This window comes from Perca flavescens, chromosome 18 (assembly GCF_004354835.1).
Source record: "Perca flavescens isolate YP-PL-M2 chromosome 18, PFLA_1.0, whole genome shotgun sequence".
NCBI classification, from domain to species: Eukaryota; Metazoa; Chordata; class Actinopteri; order Perciformes; family Percidae; genus Perca; species Perca flavescens.
Genome location: NC_041348.1, coordinates 25,102,226 through 25,121,919, shown reverse-complemented (window position 1 = coordinate 25,121,919; position 19,694 = coordinate 25,102,226). Strand labels below are relative to the sequence as shown.

Here is a 19,694-nt window from a genome sequence, read left to right as displayed (position 1 = left end):
ATAAGTACCAGTGGTGTGCAGAGGCTCCAACTGACTGAGTTCCAACCCAAACGCAGCATCACAAATAGCAGCCTTGATATTTTCATTAGCGTAGATGTCCGTCTTTACTCAGACACTGTTTGAAGCGAGCGACAAGATTGTTTATAAAAATGGAAATATCGCCTGAGTGATATGGACATGTTGTAGTTTTGTGAAGTCACTATGCTGTGTAAGCAGCAGTGCAAGTGGTGAAGTTTCTTCATTTTTCTTCTACAACTGTTACTACACAAGCGAGCCCACTCAACACAAAGTTTTTTTTTTTTTTTTTCAAATACAAACAAAGCCCACATTCAGTTTGAGCTATGCTTTGAGCTATAAAGATTTGTGTCCTAAAAATAAGGCCATCCAATTCATTTCAGCTATAAACATCCAGCACTAGCTGCAACAATATTTCAGTGTCATCAGTTACACCGACTACAATCAATTTTGCATACTCATTATAATGCAGTATTTTGTTTAAGCATGTATGGAGCCAAACCCTTAAGAGAATATATGAGGATTTCTGAGACAACTTGGACCCATTAGGTCTTTGCAACGCAGGTCTGGAATTTGTCTGGAGGCTCAAATATAATTAGAGTCTCATATTCATTACGTAAACAGACATTTACAGTAAGGTAACAAACTCTGAAATGTTGCTTTTCAAACATTTGTAATATGATTTACAACAGAAAATATTGCTGAAGATTGTTGGCCTGCACAAGGGCCCCTCAACTGTACTTGTTAGGACAGTAAAGAGGCTCACATTTCTCGGCCCTGATCCTCTGAGCTCGTCTCCAAAGTTCAGTCAAGTTCAGTTATTCTCTGACCTTTACACTGCACCAGCTGCTTTCTAGAGAGAAACAACTGTGTACCTGCATTATGGGCTGGTACCATAACTCCTTTTTCCAGTAAGCCTACTGAATCAAATGTATCCTTTATTTATTTATTTTAGATGGCTTTTGTCTGAAGAAAATGTTGATTGAGTAGTTGTTGTCACCAGCTGAGTTGTTACAGTAGACGTCAGCCTTTACGGCATGCAAAGACAAACTGCATCGTACTGCACATTCTATAAGGAGGCACCGTTTTAGGGTATGGTGTAAACTGACATTTCACAAGCGATTTCAGAAAGCTTTCAAACTATTTTCACCAGTTTCAATGCCATATTTTAAAAACACATTCTCCCTACATTATGTATTTAATAAACATGATGGTATTCTCTTTTAGCTATCCTGCGGTTTTCCTGCGACTTCATATTGTGTTTTCTAGATGAAAAGATGGGACTGATATGTAATTAACGGCAGGGGACTAAATGGACAGGTCTATGAACCGAACATGTACAGTGGTGCTCATAAGTTTATGAACCCATGCTAAAGTTGACTAAAAAGAGGAATACAAAAAAAAAAAAAAAAAAAAAAAAAAAATCACCTTTTTGGAAATTGATCTTAATGCCTTCATTAAAAAAAAAAAAAAAAAAAAAAAAAAAAAAAAAGAGGGAAAATCCAACCTTTAAGGACACCAATTTTCTTTATGAATGAACAATGTATCATAAATAAATAAATGGTCTTCCTTAAAATACAGGGGGCATAAGTATACACCCCTATGTTAAATTCCAATAGAGGCAGGCAGATATTTATTTTTAAAGGCCAGTTATTTCATGGATCCAGGATACTATACATCTTGATAAAGTTCCCTTGGTCTTTGGAATTAAAATACCCCCCCCCCCCCATCACATGCCCAGAGATTGGCATGGGGTACTTTCCATAAAATCATCTCTCAATGCAAATCAAACCAGCTATTAGGCTAACTGAAATAAAACCATGCCAATCTCTAGGTATATACTTATGCCCCCTGTATTTTAAGGAAGAACATTTATTTATTTATGATACATTATTCATTCACAAAGAAAATCGGTGTCCTTAAAGGCTGGATTTTCCTCATTTTCTTAATTAAGGTATTAAAATCAATTTCCAAAAGATGATTTTTTTTTTTATTCCTCTTTTAGTCAACTTTAGCATGGGTTCATAAACTTATGAGCACCACTGTATCTGGAAAGTAGCAGTAACAAATGCAGCACACTGATGATGAACGACTGCACCATCCTACCTGCTCCCCCTTGGCTTTTGGTACGACCCTCTTGTCCTCCATGTCACACTTGTTGCCTAGCAGCATCCTCTCAACGTCTTCATTTGCATGCTGAAAAAGATAAAGAAGAAAGAGTAGATTAACAGATTACCGTTTTTTCCATATCAGCAACATTAAAACGTAGCTTCATCTCTGATTTCACCCTCACTACACTGGCACATGATCCCACAAGCTAACCGGCCAATTGAAACACACAAACACAGGTAATAAACAGGTTATTTATTAACATTTTAGAGCTTCTAATAGCCACCGGGCAGAGATTTTTGCAGCTGTCTATATGACAAATGCCAGAACTGGTTGGCAACTCTGGTACGACAACTCTGGTACGACAACTCTACTTTCCACTTAGTCATCAAGACAGTCGTTCCCAACCTAGGGGTCGGGACATCCTCAACGGGTCTTAAGATATATCTAAAGAGTCGCAAGAGGATTAAAAGATAGGAAATCAAAATAAAGCATTTCATTGGATTAGGGATGCAAATGACAAATATTTGTATTATCATTTACTTAACTATGAACTACGTTGACGAATCCTGTAGAGTGAGAAATGCTTTTTTTTGTTGTTTAATTAAAAATATTATCTAAGCAATTAGATCGCAAAGTTATTGCCGATTAATTTCTGTCCATCGCCCAATTGATTAATTTTCTAATTGTTTCAGCTCTAATCATTTTACCTCCTTTGGGCCTGTAAAAAATTGATAAAAAATACTACTACTGCTGGATCGATTGATCTTCAGATTAGTTTCTCAATAACTAATCTGTTAAGTTTTGTCTATAAGATATCAGAAAGTAGTGAAAAATTTTAACATTTCCCACAGTTCAAGGTGAAGTCTTCAAATGTCGTGTCAAACCAACAGTCTAAAATCTAAATATGCTCCGTTTACCATCATGTATGACAGAGGAGCAGCATCAGATCCTCACATTTGTTAAGCTGGGGGGGAAAAATGACTAAAACAATGATTTAATTATCACAATAGTTGCAGATAAAATTTCTGCCGATCGACTAATTGATGAATCAACTCATCGTTGCAGCTGAAAGATAAATAATAAAACTAAAATCCCTCATTGGTTGAAGGGGTCACAACACAGACATGCAATCGTGCACGATAGGTCGCAAATGGATATCCCTTTGTTGTAAGGGTTTACTAGCCAAAAATAAGAAGGTTGGAATCCACTACTCCCAATACTCTCCAAGTAGCAGAAATCTCTGCATCATTTTAGCGCTCTCTGGAGCCAACAACAAGCTTTCACACACAGAAGTGCAACATGAGCAAGGTCGAGTTCTTAGTTGGCAGGAAGTGCATTGTGTTTCCTTTCCTTGACCGGACTCAAAGCTCTCAACAGCGAGGGTGAGACAATTTAAAAGAAAGCGTTCTACACAAGCCCAGTGCCTGGCAGTCTCACCCACCTTCATACTGATCATGTGTTGTAATGTTATAGTGTATTGTTGCACCCAGGAATAATAAAGATGGATAATATGAGCCATTGAAGAAAACGGTCACAGTAATTCATCTGATGTGTTGGATCTGGCATGGACCTAGGGGTGGGCGATATGGACAAAAAATAATTTCGATATTTTTTCCGATTTTGACGATAACGATAATTAGACGATATCCTTTAAAAATGTGTTTTTAAAAGTCCGAGTTACTTAATCACTGATGATAATAATGGGCATAATGTTGAATGAAAATAGTTCTTATTTATTTTCTTTAAAATTTAAGTATTCAAGTAAAAACAATTCAAAGAAAAAAATACTACTATACTAATACTAATTGAACTAGTGTAGGAACATTGAACTCTGAGTAAACATTCAGTTGTACACCTCTGCTGTAATGTAAATTGTGCAGCATACAAGCAAGATGAAATCATAATAATGAACAAAGGGCTCTGTTGTCTAACATATTGCACACAACCATGTCCTTATTGGAAGCAGTCCTGGAGGGACCTGGATAGGGCAGTGTTAGGCCAGGTACTGATAGTCCTACTTGGCTGTATAGTCCTTCTGACTGAGACTTACGCTGGGATCAGGAGTAGTTGGATGTGATCTGACTGGCCCAGGTGAGGGAGAGGAGCAGTTCTGTATGCTGTCTTGATGTTAGAGTAACATGGTCTAGTGTGTTCTTCCCTCTAGTAACACAATCTACATGCTGGAAAAAAAGCTGGGGAGTACAGACTTTAAGGACGCCTTGTTAAAGTCACCTGCTACAATATGTATCTGTAACACTGTACCTCACAGATCCTGTTAAATTGTGTAACCACTAACACTGACCTAATAGGCAATAGACAGACAGACAGACAGACAGACAGTTTATTTTATAATTGCCTATTACTACACAATGAAATTAAGATGATATCAATCACTCATTTAGCAGCATACAAATGCCGGTTATATAGACAAAACACAGAACACTGTCATTTTAAGAGTAGAGCTGCAAAGTTTAATCGATTAGTTGTCAATTATTAAAGTAATCGCCAACTATTTATTATAATAGATTAATCTGTTTGAGCCGGGGCTTTTTTTAATGAGAAAAAAAATGTCTCAGATTCCAGCTTCTTAAGTCATGTTTCCATCCAATTGTCAAGCAAACTTTTAAAATGTCGCAAAAAGAAAATGTGAATTAAAAAGCTTTTCCATCAGCTGGTTTAGAACAAATAAACTAGACTACGCAAAGCGTAGTTTCGTCACAAGTTGACGTTACGCATAGTTGTAGATTGCAAACCGTACTTGCTAAATCAAAGACTTTAGAAGCTAAGTTTTTGGCTAAATGGAGAGAGAGCTAGCATTCTACAAGTTGGCCACCTTTGCAGAATACAGGGTTGTGGCAGAGCAACATGGCATCATGACTTTGTGTAAACATACATACCACTTTCCTAAAGCCAAATGGCGTGTTATCTGTACGCATTTTGAGCTATCCACGTGTATGTCTATGCTGTATACAGCGGATGTAAACATACCCTACGTATGTTATCGCGAGAACAAGGTCACACGCGTGTAAAAAAAAAAAACACTGGGAAAGGCTTTAGGAACACAAAAAAGCGACAAAAACATGGAAAAAACACGCTTAGGAAAACAATAAATGGTTGGGGTTAAGAATGAAACATTGGGGAAGGCTTTTAAAATAAAAAATAAAAAAACGGCTGAAAATCGCAGGATGCGATCCCGGCTACTCGCTATGGTGAAAATTCACTCGTAATGTAGGTTAATGGCGGGCGAATTGCGTTGATAAACACGCTAAAAAACAATTATGCGTCTTGATAACACGCCAAAATGGCATACGAATTGCCGTGTCATACATACGCCACTTTACGAGATCAGTCTGGGCAGAGACATTGGTGTCATCGTGACAACCATTCATCGCTGTGTATACGAAGTGTGCGTCGCTACGACAACCTCTTCAAGAACCTGGTTGAAGGCATTAAAGAGGGAGGCTGTGTTCACACGGTCCAACAAGTCCGCCACCGCTGGTAAACTTTCATTTGCCATGTAAACAGCTTAGTGGGAATACCGTATTTTTTGGAATAAGGGCAAAAAACTGAAGTCATTGTCTGGAGTTGAACTTCTGGTTCAACAGATATTCACAAGGTAAAACAGTGCTCTGGTTTTCCTACAACGAGCCAGATGGAAACAGACATCTGGCTCAGCGGATTTAATTTAGTTGCACTCCTGCTACACAGCTCACAGATCGGCCAGCTAGTTAGCAATGTTGGTATCAAGTATTTACGTCACTTTGTCATTAAGCCAAAGATCAAACAATACATGCCAAAACAAAACATCCTGTTAACGTATCGGATAAGATTTTAGGCAGCAATATAAATTCACATGAGGATATGGACTCTGTGTAGGAGAGGGAGGGGGGGGGGGAGGGAAGGGGGAGAGAGAGAGAGAGAGAGAGAGAGAGAGAGAGAGAGAGAGAGAGAGAGAGAGAGAGAGAGATTTACCTCATCAATGTTGCGCAGCCATTTGCTGATGTTTTCGAAGCTCTTGGCGTTGGTGATGTCGTAGACAAGCATGATGCCCATGGCTCCTCTGTAGTAGGAGGTGGTGATGGTGTGGAACCGCTCCTGGCCCGCTGTGTCCCTATACACACAAACAACACACACAACACACACTTCATTTGTTTGTATTCAGTGTTTTCTGGTATTCATTCCAACCCTTATCCCAAACAACAAATGGTTCTGTAAGTCAGATTTTCACTGCATCACAGCACAAACTGGATAAGTATAAAATATCTGCAGATTTCTCGCTTTCCATGAATGCAAATCACAACACATATCCCCAACAAATGTATAAGTCCACCAACAAATGTACAGTCCCGTGCCCCGCTGCCAAATGTTTTACGTATTAAAACGGAACTGACACTTTGCTGCAACACAAACAAATATTTATTCACCTCTATTCACAACGAGGCATATTTTCATTTCGTTTTGATTGAACTGTATTTTTGAGGAACTGTAGGTCTACAAAATGAATTTTACAAGAAATTCTTCATAGGGAAACCAAAACCCAAAGTAGGCTATAGTATGAAACCATTCATAATGAAACTAATTGCATATTTGCCGAATAGTATTATTATATAATATTATTTAGCTTACAGATACATCAGTTTTAAATGTCCGATATCTACTGTACTTGACTGCTTCTTCTCAATTGTGAACATTTGACTTCCTTTTTGTGCCGGTTACCGCCAAATATAAGGCGTGCCAAAGACCTGTCAAAGTCATAGTATTGCAATTCCTTTGTTCATCAAAAGAGGCTGATAAAAGTATATTAAACTATTTGCCTCATTAACACAATTCTGGCACAAAAAAAAAAAAAAAAAAAAAAAAAAAAGTATGATTATACTTGAGAAGCCTGGTAAGCCTCACAAGTCAATTTGAACCTGTCAAATGCAACATTAAAATCCACTGCAGGCTAACCACGTTCCACACACTTCTTGCATGTACCTCAACTATGACATTTTCCTATCTGGGGAAACCCTGCCAACATCCATTCATTCACTGCTGATACAGAAAAGGAGAGGGAGCCCAGGAGCACCAAGCTCACACGAGCAAATCAAACATACACTTAAACTACTTGTTTCACTATGGCACCGTCAGACACCGCTTACCAAGAACCTGGCTCTGTCCCATGTTTCTTCCTAAAAAAAAGAGTTTTTCCTCGCCACTGTCACACTAAATGCTTGCTCTTGGGGAATTACTGGAATTGTTGGGTCTTTGTAAATTATAGAGTGTGGTCTAGACCTACTCTATCTGTAGGTGTCTTGAGATAACTCTTGTTATGATTTGATACTATAAATACAATTGAAATTGAATTGAACTATGAAGTTCAAAATAATAGCTGTGCTTGGACAGGAAGAGGAGAAAACGTGATGCAGACAAGAGACTTAAATACATACACAGCCACGGACGAGGATTAATGGACACTATCAGGCCAAATGTGATCAAGGCTCGGATCCCATCATAATCATCTCAGCTTATGTGTTTCACGTGAGCTGGTATATTATTTCATTATCTAGATTTGGTTATACACATCCCTTAAGAATTGTATATATGCACAAGTCACAGGGGGCTACAGAAGAAGAGCCTTTAATATAACTTTACAAACTTGTGAATTCCAGATCCTTAATATGCTGGTGCTTCTCGTTATCTACTATCAAACCATAGGATGAGTGGGCAGTAAACGACTGCCGCAACTGTTTGATCAAAACAACAATGGCGGATGTGATAGACCGATGGTTCCTCCAATCACCGGCCAGGTAACCAATGACAGCTTCTCAGACAAACCATCTGGAGGTTAACATCATCAGCCCCAGGGGGTTGAATTGTTTTGTCCAAAATCTAGACATATTTGGTTTACTATCATAGAAAACTAAGACAATGAGCGAGTATTCACATTTAAGAAACTAGAAACTGTTAATTTTATGCGGCATTTTTGCTTAACGATGAATTAATTTGTTTTGAATGAATAGGCTTCTGTCTGCGGAGATGTTCCCCTTATCGTAAAAATGCGTTTTGTGTACTAAGCTAGTAACATTTGACTAACAATTGTGTGTTGTATTGTTCATACCTGCAAACTCAGAAAGGCTGAAAAAGGTGACGTATCATCCCCCCACCCCCGAGAAGAAAATAAAGGGAAAACAACATTTTCCTGGTGCTAAAACGATACTATACCTCTAACGTCTAGTTTCGGAGCATCAGAGAGAAGCGTAGGCATTTAAGTGGCACCTAAATAAGGCACCGAAATCCGCGTTGCTATTCGGTCCGGTAGATAACGGTCGTTAAGGCACCGGGTCTCGGACCCCCCCCAAAAATAAAAACTCTTCGCATCTACACGATTCATGTGGATGACATTGTCCCATTCAAAACGGCGATTTTCGCCCATAAGCGACTAGTTTGCAGGTATGATTGTTTTAGAAGACGTTTGTATCTATTTAACGCTATAAATGTATGAACACTTCAGTCAGCATTTCAGTATATCGACCCACACACATTGCAGCTTGAATAACGTGTAAAACTACCACTCTGATTGAGTGTGGAAGTTAATTACTGACTCTGGAGATAGTAATTTGACAAAACAATCCGAACTCTTGGGATTTTAAACTGCATCTCAGTCTTAATTGATGAAGACTGAAAAACGTTAAGCTATTATGTGGCCTTTAAATGGAGATAATTTTGTCTAACTCTGCTAGTGGGTGATGTGCTCCAGACTCTATGCTCTAAAAGAGACGTTTTTTTATTTTACGTTATCTTTGTTCCTTCTTCAATCTTTCAGTAAGAAAAAGCTGATAATACGCACATATACAATTTGCTCTCAAACAACATAAAAATTGATCTACAACAATTTTGCTCATCGATTAATTTAAACTTTAAATTATTTTTCAAGCAAACCTGCAGAAACTTTGGTTCCAGCTTCGCACATATGAAGATATCCAGCTACGCCAAATAATGAATCAATTCATAAGTTGGGAGATTGTTATAATAAAATAAATTGTTAGTTTCAGACCTATAGGCAATCGTATCAAATCTCTCCTGTCAGCCTAAACTCAATATTCATGGTTTATAGTATTTGCAAAAGAAAATGTTGAAAATCAAGTAGGGCTGGGCGATATGGAGAAAATCAGATATCACGATATTCTTAACCAAATACATCGATGTCGATATTGCGACGATATTGTAGGGTTGAGAATTGGTGCTTTTACAAAATAGTTTATCAATGAGATTTTTTATAAATAATCATTAGTAATGTGGATATAATGACTAAGTGGGTAAAGGCAAATAATAAGAGCTAGAAGAGTCTGGTAAGTTCAGAAAATGACATCACTTTACTGTAACGCAGCCTTTAAAATCAGGAAAAGACAACACTTATGTCATATTACGATATACAAAATCTAAGACGATATCTAGTTACATATGTCGATATCATATTGATATATTGCCCAGCCCTAAAATCAAGTAAGCTGAGGAAAATCCTCTGTTGTAGACTACAATGATAACCCTGCAGCAGACCATTTCCTGTTCGAGCATATTTATGGGCTTGAGGGAGGTATGTCAGACAGATGTTTCACTGGGATACAACGAGGCACAAACAGAAGAGGCTGAATTTAAAGCTAATTCTCACAATGTCTGGATTTTTCAGCCACGTTCTCCTCCAAAACACACAACCTTAAGTTGGGTATACAAACGTAAACCTCAAAGCAGTCCATTGACTCACCAGATCTGTAGTTTGATCTTCTTTCCTTGTAATTCAACAGTTTTGATCTTGAAGTCTATTCCTGTAAACAAAAGAAAAAACATAATCAGCATACGCATCCCCCCCAAAAAAATATATGAGTAACTACCAAATGAAGCACTGACAATGGAAGACAGAGTCTTTCCATCAGAGAGACAATAACATTATCTCTTCCGGATTCTGCAGTGCCAGTGCCCAGACCTTGAGCCTATCAGCACACAGCTGTGGGATCAGCAGCTGGCTAACAATGGGTACATACACAAAATCAGGTTAAAACAGGGAAACTGAGAACATGTTTACATACTCTGCTATAAACCTTGTTACTGTAAAACCTGTGCATAAATGCAGCTGGTTAGAAACACGATTTTGTGCATATTTGAAGGGACTTTTATGTTTGGTCTGAGGATTTGGGCAGATGTTGCAATGAGAGGACAAGCTGTGGTGGGAGAGTTGACCAGTTTTTCCTGTGTGTGCATGTTTTCAAATGTGGAAACCGACATGTTTATTTAGACTCGTTTCAGTTTCCATTTTGGTTGGGCTTCGGATTGAGTTTAATTACGTTTGACACAAGGACACTGCGCTAAGTTTTCCGACAAGAAAAGCAGCAAACCCTCTCGTTCAACAAGCTGAAACCAGGAAATGTTTGGCAGCTTTTGCTTGAAAAGTGAGTAAATCGCTCAATTATCAAAACAATTGCTGAAAAAAAAAAAAAAAAAAATGATTGTTTCCATTACTCCATAATGGAAACAATCATTACTTCCAACAGTAGAAAATGCAGATAGTCACTACCAGCAAAAGTAAAACTCTCACGGTGCAAAAGTGAAATGCAGACAAACGATATTAATGTGTTATTGTTTTCACAATATTGACTACGATTATCATCTTTGAAGGACACTTTTTGGACAATGGGTTTTTTTCAGTTGAAGAGGGAGCTGTCAGTTCAGCTCTGGACTCTGTGGTTGGTTAAAAAGTCCCAAGAAACAGCTGTGCTCTAGGTGGAGCAGGGCCATAGAATAATGAAGGAACTGGCTGCCAATGTGTGACTCACTGAATATTATGCACTCTCCGGGGAGAGGGAGGGGAGGGACAGAGGGATAGAGTTGATAGAAACAAAGAGAGACAAAGAGATGAGAGAAAGATTTCTGCAGATAAGACACAAATTACTACCTTAAAAACATCCACCAGGAGCAATTAAATACTGGGCATAATGCAAAAGAGGGTGAGATTTCTTGATAACTATTACTAAAAGTTTTGTACTTAAAAATCAAGCTCAGCAGGGACTGACGTAGTAGTTCCCAGCGAGGAGTAAAACGGTTCCTTTCCCTGATGAAGTTGTCAAGAAAATATGTGCAATCACACATTTCCCCAATCGCTGGAAAAATGAACACGATTCAACAGAATTGGAAGTCTTGAACAGAAAGTACATGGCTTATGGTTGGCTCTCTTTTTTAAATCCCAGAGGAACCATTCCTTCCCCAAGTATGAATTACACTGTAGCCATCGCCAGTTTCCATGCAAAACTCATGTGTTGTGGAAAGAGATTTTAGAGATTCCAACATCATGTTAATATGCATACAATTAAAATACAAGGAGGAAGGGCAGAGAGAGAGATTGGAAATGAGGATGAGTGAAGGGGGGGGGTTTCCAGTGGGGGTATTTTGAGAAGCAGCTGTGCATCTGTGTCTCCAAAGGTATGAGTACTGTGTCAGAAGAAGAACACACTCCTGTTTCACATGTCCTGGTTCTGCTGGTTCTTCACAAAGTTCTGTTCCCGTTTGTTAAGACTTTCCAGTTTTGACATCAATGGCTGTACCTGATTTATGTCTAGAGCCTTTTAAGTGAAGAGGTAGAGTGTTTGCAAACTTTGGACTGTACATTTTGTACTTTCTGCGTTACAGTGCTATGATGCATTTACGCAAGTAGTTTGTTGCATCCACTGAACGTAGTAGTGTCTGCCAAAACATTATCAACTACTCAGCCAACAAAAAGATGAACCTACTAATTATATAGCAACAAAAGTAAAAGTACATCATTGCACAACAGAAGGCTTGTGTTGGTATTCCTCTATTTACTGTATATTGTTAAAAATCAGAGCTCCCTGGCCAATACAAGTCTAGATTATATGATGTGTGGTAAGATATTATTTTCCCCATATCCTTAACTTTTGATCACGTTGCATGCTGCTTTGTTTTGAATACAGCTGACACAGGCTTATGTTGGGTTTGTGATTCCTAATATCGTTATCGTGCCAGTATCTCTCAGGTTTTGCCATATTTTAAGACAAACTGAGGTGGGAACACCTCAAGTGAGCACTTCATAGACTTAGTAACTGCAATGACTCTTGTGGACAGTTCAAGTTCAAGCACTATGATTATCCCCGTTTCTGGTCATCTTGATACTTTAAATAACTTGTCCACTAACTGAGTTGTCTAAGTTGTCTGATAAATCAGAAAAGAAACAGAGCATGTTTATAGTAGAGATGTTCCGATACCGGTATCGGCTCCGATACTGCCTCTGATCGGCGAATAAACTCCAGTACTTCCCGATACCAGCAAAACGCTGGTATTGGGAAGTACTGGAGTTTATTCACCAATCCAATACCTCGTAATAAAGCCCTAAAGAAAATCTTCGTTAAAGTAGTTTATGTTCTTTTTCCGTTATAACCGACTGTCAAACTGGAGAATAACAGAAAGTTCTGTGGCGTTCATTGTTTGTATTTGTTCATGTTTCACAAAGAGTTTAACCTGAGCCAGACCGACAACAAATATAGTCATCATATCACATCCATACAGGGATAGTAGTATACAGTAGTTAAAACATAATAAAATATATGACACACTGGTATCGGATCGGTACTCTGCATCGGCCGATACGCAATTTCAGGTATCGGAATCGGTATCGGGAAGCAAAAAAATGGTATCGGGCCATCTCTAGTTTATAGTATGGATACCCACACAATCGCTTCAGCAGGGTCAAGCATGTTATCCTTGATGTGAAACAGGTTCTTTTGGAGATTATTTTAAAGTTTTGCTTAAGGATAGACAGAGTATGTTGATTATGTTGAGTTTTTCCTAAAATGTAAGGGAAAAAAAACCTTCAGCTGCTGCAAACACTTAGTTACAGGCATTGATATACTTGACTTACTACCAAACTTGGCAGGGAAAACACCACTGCAAGGAGCAAAGGTCCCTATTGGTCTTTGCTGAAGAACCTGTATGTCTGCATCTGGCCATCATCACACAGCCTTCTCTTAAACTGGCTAAACTGCCAGAGCTCTGGCATGGTGGCTTCCACTCGGACTACATTTTGAGACTGTTATACAACACATTTTTAGGCCAACTGCAAGATAAAGCAAAGACAGAAAAACCAAACCATAAACAAACACATAAGTGTGACAGCAAGCTTTGTAACAGAATCATTGTTCATTGCTGCACCTCGACAAATCTAATCTGGCCTGGATGCCACCGGGAACACTGTCTCCCATTATGGTTGTGTGTTCTTAGGCATACAGTTCAAGACGAGTTGTAAACACAAATACAAAAAGTTGTATTGCGGAAAAGCTGGGTTTGAAATGAAAGCTAAATCAAGAGATCAAGGACATGATGGCAGTGCATTGCAAACAGTCCGCTTCATCTGGTTCATCAAAACACGTCTTAAGTTACATTATTACTCAGCACTGGTCTTAAGCAACAGGAATAAATGGAGCCTTCACTTGGGCCATGCAGGGATTTGACATAGCTTGACACTTGACTCATGTGAGCGTAATGTAAGGCACATGCGTAGAGGACCGAGAAGAAAAAAAGCTGATGATGCCACCATGATGAATTGTTTATGGTTCTCTTTGGAGCAGTCATGGAAAGTAAGTTATAGGTACTTGAGTATTTTTCCGTACCAGTTTCTGCTACTTTATACTTCTACTCCACTCCATTTCAGAGGGAACTATTACTACTATTTACTCCACTTCAATTATTTGACAGCTAGTCACTACTTACATCACAAATTCAGATCGCAAGTACAAATCACATGATTTTCTTAAAGTGTTGCTTACACAGTAATTGAGCAGTAATGCTAGACCAGCAACACAATATACAACTTTCAAGGACTTGAAATGGAGACTTGAAATGGAGTATTCCTATATTATGGTAGTTAGTGCTACTTTACTTACTGCCACAAACCATGTCACTGCTTTTGAGGGGCTTGACTTGTGTGTCATCTTGCATTTTGAACAAGGATCCAGATAGTTCTTACCTCTTAAGCTAAATGACATGACAAGGACACGTCCATATAGGTATTGCTATTAAGATGTAAACACCTGTCAATTATATGGTGAGACAGTTTTTTTGTGCTTCTGTAACAGCAGCACGGCCCTGTACTGCTACCCGGTGCTAGCTTCGTTAGCTCACTGGCCACTGGGTCAAGTGCCATGACAGCAATTCCTCTGGCAGCTACACCATTGCTGACAGGCTAAACCCAAATAAGAATCATGTTTTGTTATCAAAGTCTTTTGAAACACGGGTTGCTGGGGTAGCTAAGACCTCATCAAGCTACACAAGTAGCTAGCTTTCCAGCTAACCTGTGCAGGCCTGGAGAGAAGCTAACGTCAGTGCATGCTGATAGCATAATGGCTAACCAAATATGCCCTGCCTTTAGGCAGTACTTTAAGGTGTCATTAGCTTAAAGAAAAACAGCTTAATTGTTATTTTAGCGCATCTTTTAACGGCATCCCTGCTCTCTGTCTCTCCAACAGTTAAGCAACATTTGCTATGCCACTAGATCATGTCTTAACGCAAAAGATCCTCCCTAATCAGGATGTATTTCTGTATTTTGCTGCATGGGGCCCCAAGGGTTCATATCACACTCCCAAAAACAGCCAGAAAACTAACGTTACCACTCAAATCTCTACACTGTTGTGGCTGTGATATGCACATTTAAGGAGGAAGACTGTCACGTGAACCTGCTTGACAACTAACGTTAAACCAGATGACCGTATGGTTTTTATTTGGAATTTTATTTATTTTTTACTTTAAATCAACAGTGGATGGTTGAAAGGTGACAGGAAACGAGGGGGAGAGAAGCTAACGTCAATGCATGCTGATAGCACACGGGCTAACCAAATATGTCCTGCCTACCATTTCCAGCTGCAGGAGAAAGTCCGGCGAGTCGCCCAGCTGTCAAACTACCTCCGACGGCGGTGCAAAAATCTGAAACACCTGTAACAACACACCATCCAGTATCTGTGGCCACCTGGGTCTTCTTACCTATGGTGGAGATGAAGGTTGTGTTGAAGGCGTCGTCAGAGAAGCGGAACAGCACACAGGTCTTCCCCACGCCCGAGTCTCCGATCAGAAGCAGCTTGAACAGCAAGTCGTACGTCTTCTTCGCCATTGAAAAACAGCTTGTGTTAACCCAGACAAGATACAAAAAAAACCGAATAGCCTAGCACGCCTATGTGAAGTCTTAAGCCAGGTTCTTAGCCAACCTTCCCCGCTTCTCTTTACTGTGAACTGTTAACAAGCTGGGATTTGTTGATTAGCTTGGCAAGCTAGTTCGGCTAAATACCACCTAAATAACGTGCCCGAGAAGTTAATTTCTCAAGCCCGACTGTTTTCCCCCTTACAGCATGAGAACACAAAGCAAAAATAGGATCTCCTCCCGTGTGATTCCTCTTTTCCACTCTTTCTTTTCTCCCACACAGTCGGGACAAAATGGCTCCTCTCTCTCTCTCTCTACCCCGACACTCACTCTTTCTTCAAACTAACGGCGAGCTAATTCAAATTCTCGGCACACCCCGTCATTCCAGAGCCCTGTCACAAGCTCGACCGAGAAGAATTTGAAAGAAATCTCAACATTAAAGTCTGTTAAATTGACTGTCCGTTCAGAGTAATTTTGCTTTTCTTCTGGAGAGATTACAACCGAAATATAGACGACCGCCGTCGCCTTCGAATGAGAGCCACCACGGCTACACCCTAGGCCCACAGACACGCCTTTTTCCCCGCCCCTTCTGTCAAAATACACACCTTCGATTGGTCGACGACGCTGTCATTTTATTAAGCACTCTCATGTGATTGGCTACCCTTGCAAATATCAAGAAGTAAACTTGGTACTTTAATTAGCTTATATTTTGATGCTCACACTTTTGCGCTTTAACTTAAGTAACATTTTAAATAGACTTTTACTAACAGAGTTTCTACACCGTTGTATTGCTACTGTTACTCAACTCAAAGATCTGATTTCAATGCAGAAAGCAGACACGCCTTTCTCCCGCCCTTCTACCAAAATCCACACCTTCGATTGGTCGACGCTGCTGTCATTTTATTAAGCACTTTAATGTGATTGGCTATTCTTGCACACATCGAAAGGTAAAAGGGCGTATCTTAGAGTGACAGAAAGGGCAAATGTTTACTGCGTAAGTACTCGGACATTTAGGCTCAAAGCTCCAGTAACTTCCCCGAGTAAAACGTATCTAATGATCCAATATGGCGGCCGGTTTCTTGCGGATCTTTCTTAGCCGGGGTGTGTTTCAGTTTTCATGGCAAGCTGGCATTTGATGCGGTGACTATCCTAGCTGTGAGTCAGGCAATGTGATGTCATATATAAGTATGTATGTGCTAGTTACGGGCGTTTCCCACATCCTCTGCCCATGTGAACTGTGAGGACGTTTATCCTCTAAAGTCTTTTAATACACACGTCTAAACACCGAGAGAGTATCTGCATGTACACAACATTAATGTGGGTTCTTCAGTGTGTGTGTGTGTGTGTGTGTGTGTGTGTGTGTGTGTGTGTGTGTGTGTGTGTGTGTGTGTGTGTGTGTGTGTGTGTGTGTGTGTGTGTGTGTGTGTGTGTGTGTGTGTGTGACTCTTTCCTTCTTCCGCCTGTCAGAGTAGTTTGACTCTCAGACACTCCTTAGGAATGTTGAGTATGCCCTTCTCTCTACTGCTGAGTACGGACTTGCTACACAGTAAGGAAGAAAGATATAGAGAATGAATGATTTAAAGAAACCCAAAGCCTCAAACAGATGTTACAGAAGGTTAAAAAAAGGTGATACAGAGCAGAAGTTTTCATGTGAGCTCACAGATTTTCTTTATAGGCCTACTAAGGTGTCATGAACGAAGAGCAGCTTAATTGTTATGTTAGCCCACATTTTAAATGTGCTGCTCTCTGTCTCTTCAACAGTTAATACATCTTTGTTATGCCAATAAATCATGTCTTAACACAAAAAAAAAAATCCTCCCTAATCAGGATGCATTCCTGTATTTTGCTGCATGGGGCCCCAGGGTTCATCTCACACTCGCCCAAACAGCCAGAAACTAAGGTTACCGCTCAAATATCTACACTGTTCTGGCTGTGATAGGCTTAACATGGCTTAACATGAATCTGTTTGACAGCTAAACCAGATGACCTTATGGTTTTTATTTGGACATTTCTGCCTTTAATCAATGGAGGACGGTTGAAAGGTGACAGAAAATGAGGGGGAGAGAGAGAGAGAGAGAGAGAGAGAAGGGGAATAACACATACAATAACTGGGTAACTGAGCAACAGTTCAGTTCAGTACGTGCATGTTGATCACTCGACCAGCAGTATGTCCCGACCGTTTAATTGTTTAGCTTGAACAAAAAAAAAGCTGCTTTACTTACCAATCAAAACCAATTTTTATTCTTTAATAGAGCTAAACAAGTCTCGATCAATCGTCATGTCGATCGATTAATTATTTAAATCATTTTTCAAGCAAAGAATGCTTAGCCTTCCCTCCTTCGAAGCAACAAATATATGGTCAGTTTAAAAAATAGATAGTCTTTATTGTCTCCAAAGGAAAATTCATTTTGCACAGGTCAGTATACCAACCTCACAGACAATATCAAAACAAATATAATCCATTGTTACATATTAAACTACCAAAAGTCTATATGAAGTAGCCTAAGTTAAAAGTATCCTCACCATGACCAACACCAATATCAAAGTAGCCTACCGCTAACATGTTCCAACCATAGACTGTATATTAATATTATGGTTCCAACATAAGCCTATAACAGACCGTCACTCTGCATTGTGAGTACTCTTAATTTAGCTACTTTTGCACTTGCCTGGCACCTCTCCAGCTACCACTCCACACTCCATACTTGGTCTGTAGCTGGAGAGGTGCCAGTTCAACTCCTGGGCACTGCCAAGGTGCCCTTGAGCAAGGCACAACCCCCCCCTCCCCCAAACTGCTCGGGGTGCCTATCCATGGGCAGCGCTCTTCATTTGTGCATGTAGGTTGTGTAAGTTGTAGGTTGTCAAGTCAAGTCAAGTCAAAGTTTATTTATACAGCACTATTTATACAGACAAGCTGACCAATGTGCTTTACAGAGCAATAGAATATCACACAACAGACAAAACAAGAAACATTTAAGAACAAATTAAACACTATTAAAAGCAATTGAATAGAAGTGTGTTTTCAAGAGTGACTTGAAAACTGACAAGTCAGAAGCAGAGCGAATATGAAAGGGCAAGCTATTCCATAGTGTCGGGCCAGCAATGGCAAAGGCACAATAACCTCTGTGTTTTAACCTGTACCGTGGTATGGATAAAAGTTTCTGTGTCCCTGACCTAAGATCCCTGGAAGGAGTGTATTGCTCTAGGAGCTCCGATAAATAGAGGGGAGCTTGATTGTTAAGACACTTATAAACAAATAAAAGAATTTTAAAATCGACCCTAAAGCGAACCGGCAACCAGTGAAGGGAAGCTAAAATTAGAGTGATGTGTTCGTATTTACGAATGCCTTTTAAAAGTCTCGCTGCCACATTCTGGACTAATTGAAGACGTGTTAAAGTTGTAGAATTTATTCCGTAATATAAAGCATTACAGTAGTCCAGTCGGGATGATAAAAATGCATGTATCACCCATTCAAAAGCTTGAGGACATAAAAACGGCTTAACTTTAGTCAGCATACGTAAATGAAAGAAGCACGAACTGACAACAGAGTTAATTTGTATATCCAATTTCAAAGAACTATCTATTGAAACACCAAGATTTCTCACACAAGTATTTATAGGTATAGAGAGTGTAAACGCTTCAGGGATATAATTTAGGCTACTTTTAGGAGGACCAAAAAGTATAAGTTCCGTTTTATTTTCATTTAATTTTAAGAAGTTAGTAGACATCCACTTCTTTATTTCGTCTAGACAAGCCGACAGATGCTCAGGTGAATTTTTTTCCTACCCGTTTAATGGGAACATAAATCTGAAAGTCATCTGCATAGCAGTGAAACGACACATCATATTTTTTAAATATGGATCCCAAAGGGAGCAAATAAAGAGAAAAGAGCGAAGGAGCCAAAATTGAGCCCTGAGGGACCCCCCAGCGAAGAGGAGCAGCAGAGGATGTAGTAGAGCCAAAACTAACAGAAAATTTTCGATCAGTCAAGTATGAACTGAACCAATTCAAAACGGTTCCCTTTAGACCAACATCAAGCTCGAGTCTAGACAAAAGAATATCATGGTCCACCATATCAAAAGCGGAGCTAAGATCTAATAGCATTAAAATCATGGAATCTCCAACATCTGTTGTCAGATAGATGTCATTAAAAACCTTCAACAGTGCAGATTCAGTACTGTGGAGTGCCCGAAAGCCGGATTGAAACTTTTCATATATAGAATGTACACTTAAATAGGAGTGTAATTGATTTAATACAACTTTCTCTAAAATTTTTGAAATAAAAGGCCTATAGAGATAGAGATAGGCCTATAGTTATTCAGATCAGAAGGATCGAGATCTGGTTTCTTGATTGATGGAAATACTAAGGCATTTTTGAGAGCAGCTGGAAAGA

At 39.4% G+C, this 19,694-nt stretch overlaps 1 protein-coding gene across 1 annotated transcript in view; it reads right to left on the bottom strand.

Annotated features, from left to right (window-relative positions):
• Positions 1–15,860, bottom strand: part of rab10 (RAB10, member RAS oncogene family) — a 19,031-nt gene extending 3,171 nt beyond the window's left edge. Inside the window, exons 1-4 of the mRNA XM_028605182.1 lie at positions 15,148–15,860; positions 9,872–9,932; positions 6,100–6,238; positions 2,122–2,211 (exon numbers count right to left, since the gene is read on the bottom strand). Of these exons, the coding sequence (XP_028460983.1) occupies positions 2,122–2,211; positions 6,100–6,238; positions 9,872–9,932; positions 15,148–15,274 (417 nt within the window). The 5' untranslated portion in view covers positions 15,275–15,860. The remainder of the gene's footprint in view (positions 1–2,121; positions 2,212–6,099; positions 6,239–9,871; positions 9,933–15,147) is intronic.
• Positions 15,861–19,694: the final 3,834 nt, after the last annotated feature.